General features: G+C 35.7%; 1 protein-coding gene across 1 annotated transcript in view; it reads left to right on the top strand.

Annotated features, from left to right (window-relative positions):
* The window catches only part of LOC107681449 (SLAM family member 7-like), a 17,525-nt gene extending 5,376 nt beyond the window's left edge, over positions 1–12,149 (top strand). Inside the window, exons 2-7 of the mRNA XM_016477753.1 lie at positions 1,417–1,722; positions 2,521–2,784; positions 2,927–3,049; positions 9,495–9,544; positions 10,275–10,331; positions 10,502–12,149. Of these exons, the coding sequence (XP_016333239.1) occupies positions 1,417–1,722; positions 2,521–2,784; positions 2,927–3,049; positions 9,495–9,544; positions 10,275–10,331; positions 10,502–10,651 (950 nt within the window). The 3' untranslated portion in view covers positions 10,652–12,149. The remainder of the gene's footprint in view (positions 1–1,416; positions 1,723–2,520; positions 2,785–2,926; positions 3,050–9,494; positions 9,545–10,274; positions 10,332–10,501) is intronic.
* The last annotated feature ends 793 nt before the right edge of the window (positions 12,150–12,942 follow it).

Raw genomic sequence — 12,942 nt, 5'->3', positions numbered from 1 at the left:
ATTTGAATTTTTCTGTATTCCATTTTAATGGTTTAATCAAAAACATATCTAATTAATTGAATTCATAAAACAACTTAATTTATTAATTTGTATACAATAATAGGGCCCTATTTATTTTTTATTTTATTTACTTATTTTTTAGAAATTCTGTGTTGTGTATTTTCATTTTTCTGGTAATAGGCGAAAACCTTTAATTTTTGTACATTCAAAATGCTACACAGCAGAAGTTTACTGTGTAACGAGCAATGTCACGGAATTCGTCAAATATTGAATGAATAAATCAAATGCAATTCAGTACACTTCAATCAAACCGCGATATGGACTAGTGTATGTGAATATTAAATGGCAAAAATACAATTTAGCTACTACAGACGACAACCGCGAGCGTTGCGCATGGCTAAATAGCAAACGAAACGCGCGTCTGCGCCGTTCATTCCGTCACATTCCGCGTTACACCGTAAATTCCGTTTTTATGAATAGATTCCGTCCCAATTTTCTACATCGCCCTACTTTTGCTAAGAAGCACGAACGCACAGACGGTTGTCGTGGTAATGAACACCACAGCAACCACTTGTGCGTCCGCACTGAACGCGCATCTCGCATCAACTTCGCGCTGTGGATCGCCGGATCGGCTTTCACCGTGGACGAAGCGAAGTCCAGCCCGGGGTCGTCACATGTGCAGCAGCAGTTTTAACATTAAGTGACATGACATCTGACGCACAGATGCCATTGGCACATGCCGCTATGCTAAGTGACACTTCCGGTGGCATGTGTCTCTAAAACCTGTGACACATGTCAATGGACTGCGTCTTGTGTCAGTTGCCGCGGTGCGTGTCGCACCTTCGGTAGTCACACCTGCCGCTGGGTGTCGCTGCATAATGTAGATTGCGTGACACACGCACTTAACGGCAGAACGATATTGAATTAACAGTATGTTGCTGTCAAACATTCGATTTATTAAATCGCGGAGTTCATTTGTACAACAAATATTGAGTTCCTATATTAAGATTAAAATGTGTCTTATGCCCCTTAATGAGTATTTTTCATTGTAAGTTTATTTCCAGTAGCCAGTTCCAGTTTTGTGCAATGCATTCAAATACGTAAATACGCGTTTTTTCATTTTTGCATAGATTTGACAGTTCAGCTGTATCATTTGTAAGTATAAAATAATATAGAGACTATGCAGAGGCCATAACAAAAAAATAAATAAAAAAAGATGCGTTTTAATCAAATGTGCCACCACTAACTGATACTTGCCAATCAGGAATTAGTCTACATATAAATATAAACTGATGAGAAAATGCCACAAACCATTATGATGTCTACTATTCTAACGTTTTCAGAAAAGAAGTGTACAACGGGTCTAGTGAATTCACCAGCTGCACTCAGAAAACAAGTATCTTTCTCTCTCCTCAGGGTTCAGTGCTGAGATCTCTGTATTTGTGCAGACGGGAGATTCTGTTCAACTGGATATACAGACACAAGAACGACCAGAGTTTGATTTTTTATCCTGGAGTAATGATAAATCAGAGATTATAGTTAGATATACAAGTGAAACTAACAGAGTAAAACTTCACTCTTCCTACAAGGACAGAGTAGATTTCAATAATAAAACCTTCTCTCTGACTCTGAAGAACATGCAGAAGACAGACAGTGGACTCTACACAGCAAAAACAACTGGGGATTCAGAGAACATTGTTACATACAGAGTATCTGTTATAGGTGAGTGTGATTTTGCTTGGTGTGTTCCGGTCACTCATTTCTGCTCGGTCTTTATTTTGTGCAATGTTATAGGTCAGGTAGTAAAATGAAATGTTTGTATCTTAAAACATGTTAAATATGAATGTGTTTTTATTCAGTTTATCTGCCACTAGTGCTGGGTGATATACTGGTTCAAACGGTAAGCAGGTTTAAATTACGCACATGGTATGAATAATAATTTAAAAAAGGCATACCGGTGCAAGCATAGATGTGTATACATACCAGAGGAAATCCCTAACTGTATACACTTCTGGCTAATGGTTAGAGAATTATTAATAACACAACTAATTTTTTTAACTGGGCAAATAAACCAACTGTAAACGATGAGATGCTGAAGACATGAACATATATGAAGCATGTTTTTTTGGATCGTGATTAAACACAGTGGTTCTGCAACTGTTTCATGCGTTCTTAATCATATAAAGGCATAGTCAGGGAACTAAACGTGATAAACGGTGAAACCGCCAGAATCCTAAAAAAAAAAAACATGATAAAAAACCGTGATACGGATTTTTGGTCAAACCGCCCAGCACTGCCATTCCACGAACTGTAAAGTTTGAGTGCACTGTCAGACATGCACATGCAGTTATGATGCACATTCTGTAAACAGCTATTAAAATGTCATCTTACAACAGTTTCAGGATGTATTATTTACCCATTTCAAACACAATGTTGCTTATTTTACAGTTGATCAACTGATGTAACTTTGTGATACCTGTTTTTCTTTTGTTGTTTTTTTTTTTCAAATGTATGTTTCAGATGCTGTGGAGGCTCCTGTGCTGACTATGAACTCAAACGGGTCCAGCAGTGACTCCTGTACTGTGAACTTCACATGCAGAGCTCATGAGCTCATGATTGACTCTAGCTATCAGAACAACAGCTGCTCTCCAGAGGAAGTGACATCACAGATCAACACTCTCATCCTGAACTGCAATCAGAAATCCATCATCTGTAACCATAGCAACCCTGTCAGCTGGAAAGAAGACAGAATAATCATCACACAGCTCTGTGACGATAATAAAAGTACCTGACCAAACACACACACACAATCCACATTAACACTCAAATCAAGTATCTCATTTTGGCTTACCAAATCTAGTCTAGTAAACTCAGAAAACCTGAGCTGTCGACTGTAATTGTTAATGATATACGTCTCATTTTCCAGAGAACAACTCAAAGAATGTCCAGACTGATTCATCTCTCCTGGTGCCAGTAGTTGCTTCGGTGGCAGTGATCATTTTGATAATAATATGTCTTTCAGTCTTTCTGTACTGCAGGTGTAAAAAAGGTATGTCCATGTTGCCTCACATGCATTCTCTATGAAAAACTGATCTCTGTTCATAAATTTAATCAATTAAGTACTTTGCTGATTTGTAAAGTAATTAAAAAGAATGATGAAAACTTGTAGATGTCCTGGGAACTAAGGTTTACTTAAATTGGGAACTAAATGTCTTTTCCAACTTGAAAACTATACAGTCACAAAGAATTGTTTATTATACATAATCTGTGCCAATGTCGCAGACCATAATTATTTCAGCATCACTTGGCCATCACTTGAGTGTAGTTTGGGCTCCTCCTCAATGCATCCTATAAATGCTGTCATATGCATGCACACATCCAGTCTGTTTTTCTTCATTATTAACATGCAATTATATAGGAGGTGTTGAATTTTACCATTAGCTCCTTGCTTTCTTTCTTATGTAGCCTAACAAGTTAAGTAAAACTATTAATATGCAATATAGCAGATAAATTTAGCAAAATGCTCCTATTTCTAGTTATTTTTTCTAGCTGACTGATGAGCTTATGGATGCTGAATGGTTATTCTGAGGTAAATATTGTTACATGGCATTGTTTACAAGCTTGACACGTTTTCCGCAGTTTGAAACACTGAATGAGTTATTACATGAGACATTTCAGTAAGATGTACTGTATCTTATAAAATACCTTTTGATGTCCATTGTCCACTCATGTTTATTTCGTACTATAGTGGTAAAGAGAAAGATATGATGGGTTCATGTGCCGCTTGAACTGAGGCACTAAAGCAAGCGCTAATGCCGCATTTAAGAGCATCAAAACTGTATTTTTATTTTTTGAATTTCGTAATGAATTTGGCAGAATTTTAAAGCTGATACATTGTTTATTAAAATGTAACAAAGCACAAAGCTTATTGCAATTATTGAATGGCAAGTGAGCTACAAACAATATGAAGTTCACGCATTAATAGAACACAGCATATACAGTAGACTAAAGATATTGATAACAAGAAGCCACAGTATCGATTATAAACGAGTTGTTAACAATGTATTGTTAATGTCTACACGGCTGACAGCTTTACCTGTTGTAGTTTGTTCAAGTTGTGCATTAACACTGTTTTTCTGCACTTTTACTTCGCTCGTCTCAGTTCTCTCATGCCGCCACAACCTGAGCTGCTTTTAGCAGGTGTGCCGTCAGCGCTGCTGCTCGGCAGAGATGAGGAATGATTGAAAGTCTTTTTTCCACTAAAACTTTGATGCGCATCATTTCAGTTTATTACGTCAACATAACAAAATATGTGATCGCAAAACAAGTCATTACATGCAAAATTTTAAATCATAACATGTACATTTCTATAGTCGCCAGTGGCGACCTCAGCAAAAACTTCACTCGCAATTTGTCGCAAATTAATATTTCCAGTCACGTTTTAGTCGCAGTCTGGAGCCCTGCATACTATCATACTACTCTTACTATTTCTGCAGAATCCAGTATGTATACTGTGCATAGTATGCACACTTTCTGTACGCATGGAATACCCGGATGACCTACTATATTTGCCAGAATATGCTTAATATAACTCAAGTACACTGAAATCAGTGCAGAAGCTGTGTTTGGAATGGCATACTACCATACAACTCCTACTATATTGCAGTATGCAATGTGTATACTGTGAATTGTATGTGAATTTTCTTTATGCATGGAATTCCCGGATTACCTGCTACATTTGCTGAAATCTGATGTATGCATCTGTAGACACTGCATGGGATACTGTTTCCCACAACGCAATGCGCTCCATGTGACGTTTCATCTTCAAATGCACGAGTGAACTGGAGGTGGGGGATAGTAATTATAAATGTAACACTTTTATATGTACCAATATACATGTTACTGTAAACTACAAACTAATGCTCTGTATCTAAAACAATATCATTAGTAGGACATAAATTGTAGGGTTACAAAGGGGTGGAAAATTTCTGGAAACTTTCCAAAAATCCCTGGAATATTCCAAAAAATCCTGGAAAGTTTCAAAACTTTCTGGAATATTTCCGAAATTTAATGGAAATTTTCCACCTTTTTCCGAATTTTGAATATTTGTAGAATTTAAAATAAAAATTAAATTTTAGGTGTGCGTCAGGCTGCCTTATCAGTGGCACACAAGATGCGATGACGATGTAAGTGCCGTTGCATTTTAAAGTTTTGCTTAGCTTATCCAGTTGAACCCACTAGATGCAGCGCTGCTACGTAGTTCAAGTCAAGTCAAGTCAAGTCTGCTTTATGGTGTAAACAAAGTCTAGAATGTTGTTTCCCCGAGTTGGAAAGTCTATGTGTTGGTGTATTTTTGGAAACACACTCTTTAAGTCTGCGTGGTTGAAATCCCCAGCCAAGATGAGAATCCCCAGCCAAGATATTTTGAAATTCATTCAAAATATATCGGGAAAAGAGAACATCAATGCGGAGATGTTGTTGTTTACGTCAAAACTGAAACCAAACCGTTCACACAAGCCGAACACATATTTATCGCATTTTCTAGAGGGATATCTATCACCGTTGCACTCGTGTCTCGCACAAGAGAGTTGCATGTTTAGAAAGCCATGTAAAATGTATGAAAGTTCAACTTTTAAAAAACATGTCTCAAGACTTTATGGTGGTTTTTCCCCCATCACACTGCATCTCATGTTTTTAAATGAAAAAGTATTTTTTGTGATTGGTTTTTGGTGTTTTGTATTAAATACATACATACATGATGCTGTTTTGTTACTAATTGTTTAAGTAACTTAATTATATATGGTTTATAAACATTATAACACAATAAACATTATGCACTTTTTTCAAAGATAGGCGTGTTATTTTATTGCTTTGAAGAAACGTGCATTAGTAATATTTTGCTCGATGCTTGTGGCCTCAGGAGAGAAGCCAAAAGCTTTTTCCCCCTAACTGAAATTATGCCTTTTAAATTTGAATATAATTAGAATATTGATAATATATATAAGTACAAAATTAGAATTTAGTTTTTCAGTCATTTTGACAGCCCTAGCGCTTTATACAGTACAGATTGTTTTAAAGATATTAAATAATTACAATATTGCAGTAATATATTATATAAATAAAAATAATATTTAAATTATGCAAAAATAATTCAATTCTGCTGTAAAGCTGCTCTAAATAGAAACGGCGTGTCTATTTACTCTAAGTACAAATAGCCCAATTTGTTGGCAGAGACTACAGTAATTCCACCCACCAATGCCTTGCTCCGATAAACAGCACTGCAAAAGACGCCTGTTTATCTGCAGCATCAGCAGCTCAGTGAGTAAAACACAAAGTAGGCCTAATTAACGCGATCGACCCGTGTTCGAATACGCCTTTTGCCAAACTCTTTCTTCTCATTTTCCCATCACATATCAGATCGGAAAGGAAATATTTGAAAATTAGAAATTAAACACCTCATTAATAATACGTTGTTATTGGGTATGGTTAGCGATAAGTGTAGGGCTTTAATGTCCCAATAATTTAATAATATTAATAAATATGATCATTTACTCTCAATATGTTATTACATACTGTTTTATAATGTACTACAGTACTGAAGTATAAATATCTGTCACCTAACTAACACTTAGGCCCAATTCCAATCCCAATTCTACCCCTTAGCCCTTCCCCTTTCCTGTCTCGATTCTCTTTTGGTCGGAGGGGTAGGGGTAGGTGAAGGGCCAGACAGCCCTTCAAATGAAGATTTTTCAGGACCACACTTCAAACGAAGGGGTATGAATTATCTCAGCGTAAACCGGCTTCAGGGGCAACATGGCTGCCCGAGCGAACAAAAAGACACATAAATGTAAGCATTTTTGGCATTAATAAAGATTTTAACGAAAAGTAATCATTTGTTTTATGTTACATTCAATCGTGAGTTCATATTTACGGTCATGTTACTCAAAGAAATGTTTGCAAAAAATCGCTAATATTTGCTAACGTCATATCATTATAGACTGCACAATAGTGCCACAACATATTTTCATGTCTGATCAGGGCGATAACCACCGTAGACATTGAGGGGGGATAGTTCCCCCAATAATTAGAAATCGCTAAACCCTTCTCTCTAATATTGCCAATTCGAGAGAGAGAGAGAGAGAGAGAGAGAGAGAGAGAGAGAGATGAAAGTTGCGTGTATGAGCGTCTGTACGTTTCTCTTTTTAGAGTGAGTTTACTTAAAAAACAGCGTTTTTCCTCTAGTTGCTGGAAAATATAATGTAGCAATTCAGCATTTAAACTGTTATTAATAAAAGTCGTGGGGCAGCGTTGACAAGTTTATTTTCTCCTGAATGTGTGAGCTGCGCGATCTCCGATATATATGTGTGTGTGTGTGTGTCAGTAAGCAGCACATTACTATAGAACGGTAATTACAGCCTCTATGCACACAAGTATAGGTGTGTGTATTGTAGGAGCTAGACGACGTATGATGACATGTGACAGCATAGTAGTGGTGTTCCAATTCTTAGGGGAATATTTTCACCCCTACCCCTTGACACTCTGTTTCAAGGGACAAGGGGAAGGGGTAGGCGGAGGGGTAGGGGAAGGGGAAGGGGTATAAAATAGAATTGGGATTGGGCCTTAGCCTATTGCTAAAGAAAACACTGCTATTTTAGTGTAAACAGAATTTATCATTATTTGCACTTAGTGTAACTAGAATATATCACTTTTTCCACTTAGTGTAACTGCCAAAAATAAAATAATATCATTGATCAGTTAAAGACAGCTCAGTGTTGATTCAGTTCTATTCAATTTGTAAAGTTAATTAATTATGAAATTAGTTCCATTGGGCAATATGGCATTGTTTACTAGTCTGAACACTTATTAACAAGCCTTTGTAAAAATAATGGTTAGCACATTTATTTGTATGCGTGGCCAGTGAACTTGACTTGGCGCGACTGGCAAGCTTACCATCTGGGCGGCCTGGTTCTGAGCATCCGGCGGGCTTGTCATCGACGAGGCCAGCGGGCTGGAGATAGCCCCGGCTGACGGGCTTCAACATAGGAAACACCTGGGAACAAAGAATTCAAAACACGAGACAGAGAAACTGGAAGACGGAGCACATAGGGAGCAAAGACACACACAAAACCTGGGCCAGAGTCTGACATAAGGTAACAGCCTCGACAGCTGTGCTGAATTAATGTTCAGTGGTTGTCATGCAACAACATGCATACTACTCTGAAACATTTTGTTGCATATTGTATACTGTTTCATACACTATTCTTAAAAAAAATAGTAGGCAGTATGCACTGTGTACTGGGCAGTAAACAGTAAGCAGTAAGCTAGTGTGCCATTTCAAACACAGCCATAGAAACGCTTGAACTGATTAAACATGAAGACAATAAACACACGACTTTGACAATATGTGGTTTATCTGTGTTCTTCAAGCCATCTTGGGTATTTTCATTATAATAAAGTAAATTTATAATCCATTGCTAAACAACATAGCCTTTATTACAATATATAATATATTTTCTGCCTCATTCTGTGATAAGAAGCCACATCTGATCAGAAAATTAAGTTATTTCAAACACTCGACAGATGTTGTGGAGTAAAATCATGTTATTAAATGTTCTCTTTTGTTGGACAAAAGATTTATGCACGTTATAAGCGACTCAAACTCACAGCGCTTGCAGAGATCGAGCAGCATTTACTACTGACGCTGTGCAGATATTTTTTTTAAATCACAGCCTTTGCGATTAAATAATCGCATCAAGCCAAATCACGATTTTGGTTCAATTTCAATTAGTCATTCAGCCCTAATTGATACTATAGAAGAATACTGTGTTCTCCCACCTTTAATAGTTCTCGTCTCTCTACTGAATATCCTCTGATCAGATCAGTTAAACATCTAGTAACCAACTAGTAAAGATCTTTAAGAACAACTTTTTTTTTTATTTGCTTTTAGAACAAGACAAAGTAGGACATACAGCAACAATTCATTAAGCAACTAGCAACTATTCATCTTTAACTACAGTACATTCTAGTTTTTCCAGTTTAGAGCTTAATTTTTAGAGTCTATATTCACCTCAACACAACCTGTTCAGGTTTAAATGTCAATGTTTTGCACATAACTACGACGAGGACTGAAGCATATTTGTTCTTTGCTGGTACCAAAAAACAAGGAATAGCAAACTATCATTTAAGAAAATCCAGAATAAGTAGCAAAAGCAAAACAAATGCAATGGATTACTAAAGAATAATGTAATCGTTACTGTTATATTCATTTATAACTGAAATGGTTTACACTATACCTATTGTTTCAACCTTCGGATGCATAAGTTCCACAATATAATGAAACTGAGTTTAGAGCAGTTTAGAATTAACAGCCAATATACACATCTTCTCTTCTTACGAAACTGCATGCTACATTTAATTTAATAAAATACCATGCATATTCTTTATTATCTGACATCTTGATGTTAATATATTGCTGTAAATTCTAAACCTCATAGGTGCCCAGGACGAGGTAGTAGAAGGTAATACAGTCTATGCTGAAGTTGAGGTAAGCTTCAAATTACTGTTCATCATTAAGCTCGCAGACATCATTGATGTCATGTGGTACAGTTCTATTTATTCATGTGACTTAAAAAATACAGACAAATCAGAGGCTCCAAAAATGTTTAAAACATATATCTGCCTTTTATCTTTGTCAACATTGTAATGCAAAATTATCACCACATCACCGAAACAAGAGGCATAACTACATTATCTAACTGAAAGCAATATTTGACTTTGCATAGCAGAAAGCATTTAGACATTTCAGTTATAAACAGAAGAGATTACTGCTGCTTATTTTATAATTAAACGTTCTCAAGAAAACACTGATATGCCCAATCCTGAACAAATCCGTCTGCAACTAAAACAATTATCTGAATAGATTAAAATGTACTTTTTGTCACCAGCAAAGATGATCAATTTGTTTATGTTACTAATGTGATAAGAGTCATGCAGGTTCACAGTGAAAATAATTAATATAATAGTTGTAAAAAAAACAAACAAAAAAAATAAAGTAGCACAATGTAGCGTTTCGAATTATAAAAACAAAGTAGGTAATAAAAATGACTTTAGTAAAAAGTCATTGTTGATTAATTCAGCAGATGTTTAATAATGAAGCATGCACAGCTTGTTCGTGAGGCCTTTGTTTAAAAAAAAGAAAAGAAAGTATATCCACACACTAACTATTACTCCTTGATAGAACATTATACTGTACATTTTTTGTTTAAAAATTTCAGGCTCAAGAAATGCAGAATCTCAACAGTGACAGCCATACATATGATATTCCAGACCGGGTGAGAATAATCTAAAACAAATGAACAGGCTATGATTTTATAAAATGCTTGTTGTATATACTATTTTATAAACATGAATGTTTTATTAAATTGTTTAGTTTAGTACTTGTTCAGCTAACCATAATTGTTCAGGAATGCATTTTAAATATACTATTTTTATATTCCATTAGGTTAAAGCACAGACACAAAAGGAAACTGGAGATAATCTACCCAACACAACCTACAGCAGAGTAGGACAACACCAAAAAATCGTCTCTGCTACAATTTATTCCGAGGTGTACAAACAACCAAACAAAAAACCACCCGCTGATGATGCTTAAAATAAAACTGTGGCTAATTGTCACATGGGGAAGCTGTCACAAGGCTTGATCTCAAAATGGCATCCCACTCTTACTATCTCAGCCTTATCTTTATATGGTAGAAATAATGAGAACAGTATACTAGTATGCTATTCTGAAATTAAGCCAAAGCCGTCCAATTAAGGTATGCTTTCTCTAGCAGCGGCTGAGTATATTGGATTCAAGCATCCAGATCCAAATGGTCTTACTTTTTTCTTCTCTTTTTTTTTTTATGAATGTGAATTATACCCTAAATTGGATTTTCCACACATAACCTTATAATTTTCAGAAATAATCCAACAGTGAATTAACTGGAGTTTACTGTGACAACTAACCCCACATGAGAATTCAGTATAGTTTAAATAGTTGGTGGATATATTTACCTCACTTCCCATGATCTCATGTTATATTTAACATTTCAATTCAAGTGGTATGAAGCCAGACCATCTAATGAAGCACAAAGGCAAAACTTATTATACCTACAGTTTAAAAGCCAAATCACAAGTCTTTTTCGTGCATTTTGACCACTAGGTGGTTGTATCTCATTTATTTATTACTTTATATCTTACTTAAATTGTACTTTTGTTGATTCTTGGATTAGTCCTGGAGATATCATTTCCTGAGATAACCTTTTAAGCAAACTCTTGCTCTCAACAATATGCTCAGCATTCTGTGGTGAAGATTACTGAGATGGGACCCAACTTGTACTATTTTCCTGATGAACATGACTGTAGATCCATCAAAATGCAAGTGTGCAACTCTAAATGAACCAGGTTTTTCATGACTGTCCAAGAATAAATACAAAAGTAGAATTTACATATGATAACAAATAATGAACAAATTAGCCTACACAGGTGTAATATGAGATAAAACAAACAACAGTAGTCCATGTACAGTATAAAAGCACACACAAACAAAACATGCCAAAAACAAAAAGTAGAAGCTATTATGTCAGGAGTAGGTTCATTGCTGATTTCAGATATATACCCAGGTCTAAACGTCATATAAAAGTGTGTTCAGGTGACCTTACCTTCTGAAGCGATGTCGTTCTTTTGAGTGGGAGCTTTTCTATTATTGGAATTAACTATTCAGAAGGATTTTTTCCCTCCATACATGGCAGCAATAGTCGATGAGAGTGAAATGATTTGGGACTGAAGCGAAAGTTTGGTTGATAAGTCACTTTAATAGCCGAATAGAAGAAATATTACAAATAATTGCACTTGAAATGTTGGCTATTTATGACTTGATTGTTTGACACTGATCAACATAAAATATGGTTGTTTTAAATATAATTTTATTATGAACATTTTATATTTGAATTAAGCCACACACAATTTTTAAATAAACAGCAGTAGTCTATCTGCTTAAATATGGCTTCAATGCATGTTTTTATGTAATTCGCCTTATTTTGCAGTAAGTAGGCCTAAACTATTTTCAGCTATTGTTCGAGAATAGGAAAGTGAAGTAAACGGTAAAACTATGTGCACTATAAACCAGTGTTTATAATTATAATTAAAACAATATATATGTTTCTCATTCAGTTAAACATTTATTCATTTTTAATCTTATTCAAATAGCACTTTTGTTGATTCTTGGCTTAGACTCCTGGCTTAGTCAGGAGATATCTTTACCTGAGATAACCTTTTAAACAAAGTCTGGCTCTGAACACTGGATATGCTCAACATTCTCAGGTGAAGTTTAAATATAATTGAGATGGGACCAAATTGTAGGATACTATTTCCCTAAAGAATATAGATCTGTCACAATGCATGTGCAGTGTGAAGGCATCTAAATGAACCAGTTTTTTTCAAGACCTGCCAAGAATAAACAACAGTGAAATTTAAATATGAAAACAAATAATGAACAAATTACACACAGGGTTAAACATTGAGACAAAACAACAGTATTAGACTGCACATCCACATTCCAAGTACAGTAAATTCCCTGTTGAAAAAAAACAGGGAATTTATAATATATAAATTAATTGATAATGGCTCTACCCTGTTGAAAAAAAACCCAGCATATGCTGGCTAGGTATGTTTTGAAGCATGGCTGCTGGTTTGAGCTGGTTTAAGCTGGTCATGTGCTGGTCCTAAGCTGGTTCTGGGCAGGAGCTAGTTGCTTAGAAAACATACCTAACCAGCATATGCTGTTTTTTTTTCAACAGGGTAGAGCCATTATCGAGCCAACAGAACATGGACTCTTTGAAACATTTCCGTTTTATAGCTGATGAAATTATAGTGAAGCGAGAGTTTGTTTGATAAGTCACTTTA

Source organism: Sinocyclocheilus anshuiensis, unplaced genomic scaffold, assembly GCF_001515605.1.
Source record: "Sinocyclocheilus anshuiensis isolate Anshui unplaced genomic scaffold, SAMN03320099.WGS_v1.1 scaffold2551, whole genome shotgun sequence".
Taxonomy (NCBI): Eukaryota; Metazoa; Chordata; class Actinopteri; order Cypriniformes; family Cyprinidae; genus Sinocyclocheilus; species Sinocyclocheilus anshuiensis.
Note: the sequence above shows the minus strand (reverse complement) of the source record. Positions and strands in the feature narration are given on the sequence as shown.